At 37.7% G+C, this 14,880-nt stretch overlaps 1 protein-coding gene across 1 annotated transcript; it reads right to left on the reverse strand.

The window, feature by feature from the left end:
• Window positions 1-5,122: 5,122 nt before the first annotated feature.
• Window positions 5,123-11,959, reverse strand: LOC101485053 (CD209 antigen-like protein C). Its single transcript, XM_004571998.3, has 5 exons — window positions 11,692-11,959; window positions 10,795-10,896; window positions 9,258-9,559; window positions 8,044-8,153; window positions 5,123-6,267 (listed from the first exon to the last, which is right to left on the reverse strand). The coding sequence occupies exons 1-5, from the start codon at window positions 11,759-11,761 to the stop codon at window positions 6,111-6,113; spliced, it is 741 nt and encodes a 246-aa protein (XP_004572055.1). The 5' UTR covers window positions 11,762-11,959; the 3' UTR covers window positions 5,123-6,110.
• Between the last annotated feature and the right edge of the window lie 2,921 nt (window positions 11,960-14,880).

Raw genomic sequence — 14,880 nt, forward strand, 5'->3', positions numbered from 1 at the left:
GGCTCCTGATGAAATCTCTTGAGACCAAGAAAAAAGGCAATTATTTATTCTTTATCCACTTTTTTATCCAAGTAATATATTTCTGCTGCTGTCTGTCAGCAGCCTGCACAGAACTGTCTGCTCAGCCTCTCTCAGAGCACTTAGAAAATACAATACAACACCATAAGTAAATATTACTTTTAAGGTGTGTTCTTCATTTTGGTTGACAGGTCATCATCCAGCTCGTTTATCTTATCAAAATAAAAGTTCATGTGACTGATTTACAAGAGAAAGAGATTATTTTTGTGATGTTAGTTAAGCTTTTACAAAGTGAAGGGATTACATCCAGAAAAACATTTTCACAGTAGTTATGACATAGAATATGTTTTTCATGTATATATTTATAGCATGCAGTACCGACTGCTGCTGGTTTTATTACGGCAAAAGCATAATATGCATACAAGGAAAAAGAGTAGCACCCTGGGCTTGGCAAATTTACTCAAGGTGGACAAAATTTGATCTGTCGAGGAAAAAGAGAACATTCGTAACACTTGTTTATTTATGAAAAGGACCAAACATTGTTCACTAAAATAACAACAGAAAAAATAGATGATGAGAATCTCTGGTGATATTTTTGGCATTTCAAAACAGACGATTAGCCTTATTCATACTAATAGCTGCTTGGACTGAACTACAGTATCGAAAGAAATGTGGCGTGCAACACTTGTGTGACAAGTGAAGACATTACAGAGTCCTCTTGACCACTGAGAAATTCTGCCAACCTCAAATGTGTACATCAAACTGAAACTTACGCACATGTATGTCACATCATATGATCTTATGAAACAAGAAACATTTTCTTTTTCAGTTTTTATTTTAGTTTTGCAAGAGATGTGAGCATGCAACTGTGAAATCTAGAGTTTTTAAACTGTTAAGCCATAAAACAAAATGAAAGGCTTAGTTTTTGCTTTGTAGCAAACAACAAACACATATATTCTTGGTGCAAGCATTTTGTAGTAGATAACTGCAACCAAAATCCTACTTTCTTGACAATCCTTGTTAACGATTAGCGTTAGAAAGGTGCGCATTATGTAAAATGTTATTTTGCTATAAAAATGAATGCTCAAAATGATCAAATTACACAAACATACATGAAATTATAGCACACAAGCCACAAACCCTTAAAGCAAATCTTTTTTTGCCCTTACCTCAGTTCTAACAAGCTTGAAAGCTAACAGTTAGTATGTCCACCTTTGTTCTTCAACACAGCCTCAACTTATGCAAGCATTCTTGTAATTTTCAGATGTCTTCAGGACTAGTGCTCCATGATTCTGGAAAGATAGTCAAAGCTCTTTATTGGAGGCACTTGGCAGGCCAATCAATGACTGATAGTGCTCCATTGGGAATTTTTCTATCTAGCTATGCTTTTACTGTATTGACAGTGTGTTTGGTATCACAGTCATGCTGAAAAATGAAGTCTTTTCCTACCAGGTGCTTTCTAGATGTTATTGTATTGTCATGCATGGTGTTACTTGGTGCATTTATTAGGCTGGACGACTGTGATTCATCATTGTCTAAAAGTTCTTTGAAAAGCATTCAGTTAGTCAAGAACGCTGCAGTGAAAGTACTGACAGGGACTTGAAAGAGAGAGCATAATTCTCCCTTCTCTTCACTGGCTCCCGCTTAATTCCAGAGTTGAATTTAAAATCCACATCCTTACATGCAAGGTCTTGAATAACCAGGACACTTGATTTCTTAAATAGTACTGTATTATTCCAAGCATTTTGCTCTCAGACTGTGAGCTTACTTGTGGTTTCTAGAGTTTTTAAAAGTAGAATGGGAGGCACAACCTTCAGCTTCCAGGCTCCTTTCCTGTGGAAAAAGATTCAGGTTGAATTCAGGAGACAGACACTCTCTCTACATTTTAGATTAGGCTCAAAACTTTCCTTTTTGATAAAGCATATAGTTAGCGCTTGATCAAGTGACCCTAAATCCTCCCTTAGTTTCACTGCTATAGGCCAAGGTTGCCTAAAGGCTCTGAGGGCTTCTTCTTCACACCTCTCTTTTTGGTCTCCATGTGTTTATACCTCTAAAAACTAAATTTAAACTGTGGTTCTCTCCCATGTGTATCCTTTGTCCTGTCTTTCTCTGCTTTTCTCTTCCCACCCAACTGGCCGTGGCTTTAAAAAGGGAGTTTTTCCTTCTTACCTTGGCAAAGTGCTAGGTGTATCTCTCACATCCTGTGTCAGGTATTTGCTGATTATTTTTTTATTTCTCTAGAACATGACTTTCAGATACTGTCCAGCTTCTGTAGATAGTTTTTTTTTAATACCTACCATTTCTTAGTTATAAGTTTTCATCATATTGCAAAAATACTGTTTTATGCCAGTTAAACTGCTTGTTTTATAGATTAAACTAAAAACATGTGAATAAATGTGTTTTTACAACAAGCTGCCAGTAACAAAGTGCCTTATGATACAATTTACAATTGCTGTTATGAGACAAGTTGTTGGTGTAGACACAACACATTCCTTAAGTTAGGTCATTTTTATTACTGGTCACAGTTAACCAACTTTAACCTGATATCTTATTAACCATATCACTATGTTGTTTGAATAACTTTACTGTGTATTTCCTGAAATTTCCCTCCGTGATGTTGTCCATTAGTGAATAGAATCTGTCTGGAAAACCCTAAAAATGTATTTGAGAAGTGAAAACCAAGATTTGCATCATTCTGAAAGTACTTAAAACAGCCTCATTGTGGTAAACCATGGGCACATAATGTATTTAAAGGCAATATAATGGTACTATATGCTTTATGCTTCAGAATTATTTTTCATTTTCACTCAGCCATTGGAGGAGGAACATTTCAAAAATCTAACTTACTAACTTAAGACATCCGATACTAATTTCATCCAGGATGGCATTTCCGGAGTTTACTTACAAACTTCTTCAAGTAATCAGAAATTCTGTGGGTGTTTTGGTGCTCATAGTCATCTTCTACATCCTGCAGTACATTTTTAACATGCATTTTTTATGCTCGTGTGAACCGGGCCTGCATCCAAATGGTGTACTGTACATGGCTCTGCCTCCTTTGATCCTCTCCTTTATTGTCATCATTGTTGAACCTTTTCACCAAAGAAAGATTTTTTACTGGTGTCACTCTCTCTCGAGATGTGCTATGTGTGTTGGCAGCTATGTCTATAAGGTTTTCATTAAGTGGATCAGTTTGGCGGCTGTATGGATATCTGCTGTTCTTTTTGATGGAGACTGGTTCGTTTGCCTAAAGACAAACTTCAACAAGAACCAGACTGGAATTCCATGCAAACAAAATCTGACCTATGAGGAGCAACGGATTATAGGAGACTATATGACTCAATCACTTGTAAGTAACAACACACAACAATCATGCAACATCAATTTGACTAACATCATTTTTAAACTAAAATTCACATGTTAAAAAATGTAAGACAATGAAATTTTGTTACATTTAAAAGCATTTTAGTTCTACCTCCATGTAAGGAAAGTATCACAATGTTTTACTTAGTGCGCTCAGAGCATCAAGTGGATGCTTGCGCAAAATTCAAAAGCTGTGTGTCTGACTGACAATAGAGAAAGAAAACATCACTTTAACAACTGTCCATGCTCAAAAGACCTTTATGTACTGCCAGGTTATTGGAAGCTGAATGTTAAGAAAAGCAAAAAGAGTTGAAATAAACTTGAACTTGACTAAAAGAACAAACCTACATTTAAAACAAGTATGTGAATTGTTTTCAAACTGTATCTTTTTTTTCTTTTCCAGGATTATGGTCTTTTTCTCATCTGTGGTTTTTTATTTGTCTGGACGACCTGTGAAATTAAAAGACTGTCTTGCAGCTGTTTTAAAACAAGGCCACGCTGTCAGCCTTACTACAGTGTAGTATTTGAAGACCTTCTAGCAGAGGAAGTCAGTATTCACCTAAACGACAAACTAAAAAAAATGGCAACAGAAAAAGCAGAAAACATCTGTAAGCCCTACCTTGAAGCTATTAAGCTGTCAGGAAACAATGATGATAATGACGATGCAAACACTGCTGCTTCCGAAGCCTGGGAGAAAATTTCCATCCCTGGTTTCTACTTGATGGAAGATGAGGAACAATAAACAGCTGGAGACACTGTAGCAATATTTTAAACTGTCATTTGTTAGAACCTTTACATCTATAAAAGTCTGTATCTCATATGTACATTTCATGTGGACATTTTATTTAGTCAGTTATCTATTTACCTGTTAATTTAGAAGACGTTTTACAAACGAAAATCTGTGTTATAACCTTTTGATAAGTTTTTCCTATATATTTCCTAAATAATTTTACTTTCTTTCTACTTTCTTTGCAATAGTTTACTACACTAATTTTGAGAGAATATGACAAGAAAATTATACATATGATCGTTTTCTATTTATTTGTGTCAGAAAATATTGTTCAACATTAAGAAAACACATGGCAAGGAAAGAACAGTTCAAACAATAAACTTAAATGTAAACAAAAATGGAATACATAGTATTTTTCACTGGAATTAAAATGTGCATCAACTGGCTCATGTCTGTGCAGCCCAATTTTACTTTTTAAGTGTGTGTGTGTTGGGGGGGGGGGGGATGTGTGTGTATGTATCCATGATTGTTTATGTTAATAAGAGTGTGGGGAGTGAGTTGGAGGGCGGGGTGGGGTGGGCTGCTTTTAACCATGTAAGGCACTTTGTGCTACATTGCTGTATGAAAAGTGCTTTATAAATAAAGATTGATTGATTGATATGATTCTTTTGAGTATAATGTACTTAACATTGGTTTTTTGTTTTTGTTTTTAGATAAAAGGAACTACAATTCAGCCATGAAAAGTAGTCCAATAATAAAGGAGGTGTATTAAGCAATAATGTTCATGTTCCAATTAAACATAATTTTACTCTTGAGGACATTCCAGTCAGTGAGTATTCCTGCTGTCGTCTTTTCTGGATGAAACTTGCATGCAGAAGGAGAGCCTGGTATTGGCAGACTGGGACTGCAGAGGGCACTTTGCTGGAGATTCCACCATCGTGAATGTGACACTTACAAATGTAGGGTGACAATATGGAGATGTAATTGCATGGGGTCGCCACAAAATAATCACAATCAGAATCAGAATACTTTATTGAGCCTTAGGGGATCCCTAGGGATTGGCTGCTGCAATGCTCCTGCACCTCAGATGAGGAAGATTCTGCAGTCATCATACACTACCAATCAAAATTTTGGACACACCCACTCATTTAATGTTTTTTTGGCTTTATTTTACATTGTAGATTCTCACTGAAGGCATCAAAACTAGAATTAGAATTTTTTCCATCCAGAACTGCCTTACTTCTTTGTTGCATAGATTTAAAAATGTGCTGGAAACTTTCCTCAGAGATTTGTGGATAACAACACAGTATGTGTTTATGTGTGCTTCACGGGTACAGGTTTAGTATGGTATTGATAGAATATTAACTTGTATATCATTTGATAGAGTTTCATCCACAAGCACGTTTTTATTTATATGGCATGGTATTTTTTAAATGGCACTTTCCAAACTAAACATGATAAAGTCATAATACTACTGAATGAGACCATAAAGTCATTAGAAAAATATATACTGAGGTTTTAAATCAAGCGAGAAGTCGAGTTCTAGACAGCTACAAGGTTGCCCTCTGCTGGTCAGTAGAAAAAAAGACAGGTATATGACATTTCCACCCTGGCTTCCTTTTTAACCTGCATTGTGCAACTATCTTTTATATACAGTCTATCTGTTTTTATGTTTGGAATTTAACCTTTTTTTTCTTTCCTTTTTAACTAACTCTTAAATAGTCATAGCTTTTCATGAACTATGGCTTTTCTACTAGGAGTAAAGATTTTATTTCTTGAAATTACAGTGACTCTCTACCTCTACCTCTGGAGTTACTGTACAGCTCTTCTTCCATTTAAATCTACATAAATACAGACAGTGTCTAGTAACCATGGCATAACTGGTTTCAGGTACTCTGAACATTTCAAATAAACCTTTTTAATAAACCTTTTTAATAAATATTCTTGATGAGATGGAACTGGCACTATGCCTTTCAAAAGCATGTAAACATATAGCTCAGTGCTAAGCCAGTTTCTCACAGATCCACCTCAGAGTAGCATCACATGAGCGGTCGTTCCAGTTTTCTTCTGTATCCTTGCCAGTTCTAATATGTGCACAGTCTTCTTCACCCCACTTTGGATCACCACCACCGTTATCAGGCTGCTCAGCCTCCCAGTACCTAACAGGTTTCAGAACAAGACAATGGTGACACTGTTAATCTCTAATATTAGAAGTCTTTCCATGATTCCCATTTTTGTACACATTTACATTTTTTTCTGTACTGAGCCTAAAAATGACAACTCCAGTAACACTGATATTTGTACTGCGCAAAATAAATCTTTGGTTTTTTGTGTGTGTAAGGCACCTCCTCTGCTTTATGGGTTTAGCAAATCTAAATGATTTAGTCTTAATGAACAGAGACATCGCAAGTCATTATTTAACCTCAAAGTTCTATGTATGGTGTATGATACAATAAAGGCTTTAAGTGGCATAAGTGGTAGTAATATGCTCACGTGTAGTATGGTGGTTTAGTTTGGTTAATGTCATTTTTGTTCTAGTGCACACGTGTCGAACTCCAGGCGTCGAGGGCCGGTGTCCTGCAGGTTTCAGATGTGTCCTTAATCCAACACAGCTGACTTAAATGGCTAAATTACCTCCTCAACATGTCTTGAAGCTCTCCAGAGGCCTGGTAACGAATGAATCGTTTGATTCAGGTGTGTTGACTCAGGGTGATATCTAAAACCTGCAGGACACCGGCCCTCGAGGCCTGGAGTTCGACAAGTGTATACTTTTTAAAGTTATTATTACATTTTTTTTTGACAGTGATTTTAAGGTTTAGTCTAGAACAGTTTAGAGTGGCAAAAACACTGGCCTGTTCACCATGTATGCTTGCTGGTATGTGTCAAAATACTGTCAAGAATTCCAGGATCAAATATAAATATTTTGGGATTCCTGTCTATCGCTTGTCTGTTGTGGTTCATCTGCGTATGCCATGGTACGTTTTTTCATTGGTATGTTTTAACTCAGATGCAGTTCTTGGCCTGCTTGAATGCCGCCCCATTAAAATATATCAAGTCTCTCCCATAAAGGGACAGAAGATCATGCTATTTGCCTTTATCATGTAAATTACTGCCACCTTGTGGCAACAGTTGAGTATTGTCTGTGGAAACAGCAATGAGAATCCATTTAAACTTTCTGTTGTCATGCGCATTTCAGCGTCCCATTATCAAAGCCTGGACCTCGGTCACTTTAGAGCCCAGCAGAATTTTGCGGTGATTTGCAAAAGCACACCATGGATAAATCCATGCTCTTTGATGGAAGACCAGAGTAGAAGCCAAGCAGAACTGTGATGTTCATGATCTGTAGGTGATTATACACATGCACAGATCAGTGTAGCAAATAAAAAGTAAATGAGCAAACTGTAAAAGCAACCAACTGAGAACCGCATCTCTGGCAAACAGCTAATGTACAGAGGTAGTTTCAAAGTGTAAAGTTAATACGTAGAATACATGCGCGATAAAATGTGGGTGGGGCTTAAAAATCAAATGTGATTCTTGACAGATTCATTCTCTAAAACCATAAACACTTGTATGTGTGACAAATAAATACAGAACATTCTTTGCATGCTGAGCAGCCAGCATTGCTTGTGATATCTTATGATCTGCACAACAAGTAATGCAAACTACCTAATCCTTTTCTTTTGTTCAAAATGGGATGCTCTTCAAATGCAAAAGTGATAAAAAAGTGAAAAGAAACAGTGATATGTGGTGATTTGCATACTTTGTAAACATTTTTAAAGAAAAACAAACAACAACAAAAACAAACATTTTTTTTACATCAGTAAATTTCTACACAAATAATTTTTAAAATTTGATTTCTTTCTCATTTAATACATGGTAAAAATTATATTTAAGAAAGGGAAAAGAAAGGAATAAAATGAAGAAGGGCCTGTAACCTTAGAGTGAGAGAAGATCCATCAACCCATTTCCAGGTTCCCTCATTGCTCCCATCCATCAAACCAATCCAGCTCCATGTTTCTGACTTTGTTAACTTGGAGAGAAAAGTCTGTTTTTAATGATAAAAAAAAGATACAAATGATATTTTAAAAATTGAATCATTATTATAAAATCATTAAACAGAAAATTAAGCTATTATACATTAGATTACATTAGGGGTATTGTACCCCATTTTGACCTTGAGACTTAGACCACCATAGACCCCCACCTTCAGTCTTATGCACAGGGCTTGTTCATGTGCTACCATGATTAGAGCCTCCGTGCTGTCTTTCTATCCAACTTTGTCCAGCCACTGGTAGGATTTTTTGATATCAGCCACTTCTTCTATCTGCCCGTAGTACATACTGTCCTTCCATGATGTTCTTGCTCATCTTTTTTTCTCAGGTTTCTAATGCCTGAGGTATTCGCCAAGCACAAATTCATTGTGGCCAGCTTCCTGATATACCCATTTTTGTTGTTTCATTCTGGATGATGCTTCTGACAATCACTAATCCTTATCCTCCTTCCTTTAGCTTCACATAAAATGTCAGGGTGCAGGACGTGGGGTGAAACCCTCCATACATGGTAAAGAGCTTTCTTGTCTTGATGTCAGGGACTTCTATCTTCTCCTTTGGCGAGCTGGTTATTCCAGTAGAGTATATGATGACTGGCAGGTTGTACGTGGTGATTCAGCAGATCTTGTTCTTGCCATTCAATTGACACCTTAGGACTTGACACTCTGCTGGTATTTGGTTGTGGCTTTTCTAGCGGCCTCTTCATGGTTGCCATTTGTATAATTCTAAGGTACTTCTAGCTGTCCTCAGTATCTCCAATGTAGCCTTCTGGCAGTGCAGTCTCCTCAGTTCTGACTAACTTCCTTCTCTTTCTCCAAAATCCTACTATTTGGCATCAACTCACCCCACCATGATGGAAGAAGATACATGCTGAGTATGACTCAATAAACACTAAAAACACCAGAAACTTTCCAGTTAAAAGCAAACAAACAAACCCACACACATGGCTTTCCATTCAGCTAAAACAATTTTAAGAATGTCATTCTTAAAGATCATTGGACGCAATTCGATCTGTAGTTACTGCGTTTATTTACTTACACATTATTATGATTATGGTCATATCATTAACTAAGCAGTCTGGTCAACTGTTAGGGAAGTACCTGCTCCTTGTTGCAGTCAATGACAACTAGATCTGCTCCTTTGTCTTTGCAGTCCTGTCTGGCTCTTGTCCATGAACCAGAGTCATTGGAGAGGAAATAACAAGAACTACTAAATATCCTCCATCCTGCTGGACAAGTTTTCTCTCTCTGTCTGGTTAAAATTAGTTCTTTCTTTAACTCAGTGATGCTTGAATTCAGCAGGTCTCTCTCTCTGGTCATGAACGACATCGCATTAATAGAGGCCTGGAGATGCTCAGTCAGGTTGTTTTTGAGAAAAGAGAAATGTGCAGCTTCACTGTGATCTGGAAATAAATACATTTACAAAATGACATATTTATGTTTATTATGTTAAGGACAAAACTAACAACTGAGTTGGTCAATACTGACAGGCTTTGTTACAACATATGTTACCTATGGCATTATTATTGTGCCTCTGTTCTATGAGTGCAGGTTAAAAACAAATCAAAAAATATGCAAGTGCAAATGTTGCATTTTGAGGAGAAAATTATTTTGAGTGAAGAAACGTTTAATTGGAGCAAACAAAATTCATTGCTGCGTGCAAGAAATGTATTTCAGTGTTTGCTATTATGCATACACACACACAATAACAGCCCCTCTTGCTCAGTTGCTGGCTGTTCTCAGTGTGACGTTCATGCTCACAACATCTCTGCTCGGTGCACGCTCAACTATCTGTACACCATTCTAGGTGTACCAACCAACCAATCACTGACGTGGATGTGAAAATTCTGATAGGCTGTTACGGTCTCCAATCAGCTTGCTAGCTATTGCATTCCGGAAACATGGTCCAGAATGCTGCCAAATGCATTTTCGGTTAGTATGTTTAATTATTTCATTTTAAAATATATAATTTTTTAAGACCACTGTTGGTTTTAATCTAGTTTAAGCTACACTTTTCTTCGCTCAAAAATAATTTACTCCACAAAATGCAACATTTGTGCTTGCAAAGTTTTTTTTTTTACGTGCAGTTAGAATAGAGGCACAAAAATGACACCATAGTTGCCACCTAAGAAAGATGGTGTCAGTTAATATTGGAATAACGGGGTGCCTGCAGCTTGGTCCTTTCAGCGACTGAAATTATTTGATGTGTACATGTGTACATTACATGTACACTGTTTAGAAATACATTTGGCCAAACAATGTTTAATGCAGTGGCACTTTGGAGTCACTGGAATCCATTGACTTCCGTGTCTGTAAATAAAAACAGCTATTCTAACAGTGCCTATAATTTGTTATTTTCTCTCATACAATGACAATGAAGCTAGTGTAGAAGAACAATAAATATCTGTTGTTATTTTTATTTGTTTTGTATTCATGAACAGCCATTTTTTCTTATTATTTTCTAATTATATACAGTGATGTAATGACGTTATAAATAATTCGATGATAACTGATGACTGTGTTCTCATAGATGAGCGAACTAAACGAGCACTGAAGGCTTGGCATAAACTGCCCGTATGAATACGGAATACAGAATATAAAAATGAACTGAATAAAGCTAAATGTGAACAAAACTCACAGTGAAGACCAAGGCCAATGAGCCCAACCAACAGGGAAACACTCAGCAGCCCCAAAGTAAGAATAACAGCTTTGTGAAACTTCCCATCAGAGCTCTTTGGACCTGATAAGAAAAAAAAAGTCAGAGATGTCTTTCACATAATGCAACATATGCAACATATACTCAGTTACTGCGGTACAGTAAGTCTGGACTGGTTGTCCGTCTTAAGGCTCTGAGTTAGAATTACTAGAAACTAATTAAAGGAGACATCCTAACTGCCTACATCTAGATAATGATACCACTGTCTCTGATAACATACTCTGATTAAGCAACTCTGTTAGTCAAGTACAGTCAGTCACTCACCTTGTTGCCCTAAAGTAGCAGACCAAGAAATAAACGCCCTAAGCGACGGTCAGCTTGTGGGCTAGAGCAACCTCTTAGAAGCAATAAAAGCTGTAATAGCCATACACATATTTTAACCTTTACCGTTTAACAACACAATTCAGACTTTAAATGCAGGTAAGATATTCATTTAAATCACGAAAGCCAATTTCTATAAATCACCAAGACTAATCATAATAGATGAAATGGGATAACTGCCACTAAATACCACTATGGTCTCATAGTTCCTCCAAAGTCCATAATTCAACAAAAAATTAGCAGCAAAGAAAAGACTTGTGGCTCCAATTTTTAGATCACAGTTGTTTGGCCATAATTAACCGTCTGGAACACTCTGAAATATTATATTGCTGAGACCGCTCCAGAGACTCCAGTTTCACAACACTTACAACTTGTTTTTAACTATGTACATGGTTACCCCGCTGAGTTCCTATTCATCACATTACTTCAAGTCCTAGATGGATGAGGTTTGGGGGATTTCAGTCCTTTGACAATCTCCATCAAACTGGAAATTCTTACCTGTTTGAATTGTTGAAGAGCTTCTGTTGACTGACTTGCCATGTTGAACATTGACATAGATTTCCTCCATCTCTCCTGAGATAGTCAGCTTTCTTTTAGAGAGTCGGCTCTGCAGTACACGTTACTTGAAGCATAAATGAGGAAGTTTTTAGCTTAGTTCCTTCTTGTCTTTTACAGAAGTTTTATCGGAAGTCATTCTGTATGTGTTGAACCCAGAAGTGTCACTTCTAATAACATTTCTATAACACAGTTTAAGTTTGAAGGTTGAAGTTTCCTGGAATAGTCTGAATGACTAATGTTACATGAAAAAACAGATATACAACAAAATTCAAAACTCAGCAGAAGGTCTAGATCTTGTCCCTTGAAGTTGCTAATTACCCACTGTGTAGATCAGAAAAGTATAATGAAAGTGAGCAGGCAATCTGCATATACATTAATCTCACAAAGATGCACTAAAATCACCAATCAATCACATTCAAATTGGCCTTGTGTCCAATGAACTTCAATTCAATTCAATTCAAACTTTATTTTTATAGCACATTTAAAAGCAAGAGAGTTGACCTAAGTGCTTCACAATCAGTTAGGAACAAGAGAAGAAAATAGAGAAACAAATACAGATAAATGAGAGGACATTGTATTAACATTAAAAAACAGGTCTGAGGTTATTAACTTGAGTTAAAAGCCAACATTATGGGGGGTGGGGATAGTTCAGGTAGAGTGGTCGCCCCTTGATCGGAAGGTCGGGGACTCGAATCCACCGAATCCAAGCTACCCTGAGGTACCCTTGAGCAAGGTACCATCCCTACACACTGCTCCCCAGGCGCTGGATTGGTAGCTGCCCACTGCTTCACTGAGTGAAGGGATTAAATGCAGAGGACTACAACATTTCCAACGTGTGGGACTATAAGAGGTTTAAAATGGAAAAAAGGGGAGTTTTAAGACGCAATTTAAAAGACTGAATAGGATTCAATCGAGACCTCGGTTATATTAAGAGCTCTCAGTGCTCTTTTGGGGTTATAAATGTTGAGGAGTTTGCTTAAATAGCTGGGTGCCATATTATTTAAAACTTTAAAAGTTAAGTAAAAAAAATCTTAAAACTAACATGGTATTTGACAGGGAGCCAGTGTAAATTTGCTGAAACTGGAGTGATACATTCATACATTCTAACATCTATTAAATGATGAGCAGCAGTATTTTGGACTAACTGCAAGACATGAGTGGTGAAGACCAAAATAGAGAGAATTGCAGTAGTCCAGTCTAGAGGTGATGAAGGCATGAATAAGTGTTTCTAGGTGTTTTGGAGGAAGATAAAGCTTCACATAACAGATAAAAACTGGTTTGAACTGTGGACATTTGCCTCTCTAATTAATAAAAGCTATCTAAAAACACTCCCAAGATTTCTTACAGTGTGAGAATGATGACAAGCAAGTGAACTGAGGGTAACAGTTAACTTATCCAAAGTCGAATGACTTCCAAAAACAATAACTTCAGTCTCATTTACATTTAGGATGAGAAAATTTTGTGCTAACCAGTCTTTAACATTACAGTGGAACAGAAACACCCAGTTTGAAGGGGAAGTAAATTTGGGTGGCATCAGCATAACAGTGAAAGGGGATGTTGCATTTCCTAAAAATAAATCCCAAAGGCAGCATGTATAAGGGGAACTGTCACTTTCCTGGGTCTGACCCAGCGTTTTGAGTTTTAGTTTATTTGGAAGATATGTTTGAGTTCTTTAGGGTGCTGTTTAGATTTCCCAGTTTAGGTTTGTGTTAATTTTTCTTCAGTTTGCCTTGCCTTTTGTTTGTACCTTTTACCAGCCTCACTAAATGGCTTGCTTTTTGTTAACATTCAAGTTTTGTTCCCTGTTCCTTGGGGTCTGCGTTTTGGGTCCTTCTCATCAATTCATACAGTCTGCCCTCGCCAGACTGTGACAAGAACAGAGTTGGACCCAAAACAGACCCCTGAGGCACACCACAACAAATTGGGGCAAAGGAAGTGGAGTATTGTCCAATAGTAACAGAAAAGGACCTCTCTGATAGATACAGTGGGGCAAAAAAGTATTTAGTCAGCCACCGATTGTGCAAGTTCCCCCACTTAAAATGATGACAGAGGTCAGTAATTTGCACCAGAGGTACACTTCAACTGTGAGAGACAGAATGTGAAAAAAAAATCCATGAATTCACATGGTAGGATTTGTAAAGAATTTATTCGTAAATCAGGGTGGAAAATAAGTATTTAGTCACCTCAAACATGGAAAATCTCTGGCCCTCACAGACCTGTAACGTCTTCTGTAAGAAGCTTTTCTGTCCCCCACTCGTTACCTGTATGAATGGCACCTGTTTGAACTCATCATCTGTATAAAAGACACCTGTCCACAGCCTCAAACAGTCAGACTCCAAACTCCGCCATGGCCAAGACCAAAGAGCTTTCGAAGGACACCAGGAAAAGTATTGTAGACCTGCACCAGACTGGGAAGAGTGAATCTACAATAGGCAAGCAGCTTGGTGTGAAAAAATCAACTGTGGGAGCAATCATCAGAAAATGGAAGACATACAAGACCACTGATAATCTCCCTCGATCTGGGGCTCCACGCAAGATCTCATCCCGTGGGGTCAAAATGATCATGAGAACGGTGAGCAAAGATCCCAGAACCACACGGGGGGACCTGGTGAATGACCTGCAGAGAGCTGGGACCAAAGTAACAAAGGTCACCATCAGTAACACACTACAACGGCAGGGAATCAAATCCCGCAGTGCCAGACGTGTTCCGCTGCTGAAGCCAGTGCATGTCCAGGCCCGTCTGAAGTTTGCCAGAGAGCACATGGATGATACAGCAGAGGATTGGGAGAATGTCATGTGGTCAGATGAAACCAAAGTAGAACTTTTTGGTATAAACTCAACTCGTCGTGTTTGGAGGAAGAAGAATACTGAGTTGCATCCCAAGAACACCATACCTACTGTGAAGCATGGGGGTGGAAACATCATGCTATGGGGCTGTTTTTCTGCCAAGGGGACAGGACGACTGATCCTTGTTAAGGACAGAATGAATGGGGCCATGTATCGTGAGATTTTGAGCCAAAACCTCCTTCCATCAGTGAGAACTTTGAAGATGAAACGAGGCTGGGTCTTCCAACATGACAATGATCCAAAACACACCGCCCGGGCAACAAAGGAGTGGCTCCGTAAGAA

Source organism: Maylandia zebra, linkage group LG16 (assembly GCF_041146795.1).
Source record: "Maylandia zebra isolate NMK-2024a linkage group LG16, Mzebra_GT3a, whole genome shotgun sequence".
NCBI lineage: Eukaryota > Metazoa > Chordata > Actinopteri > Cichliformes > Cichlidae > Maylandia > Maylandia zebra.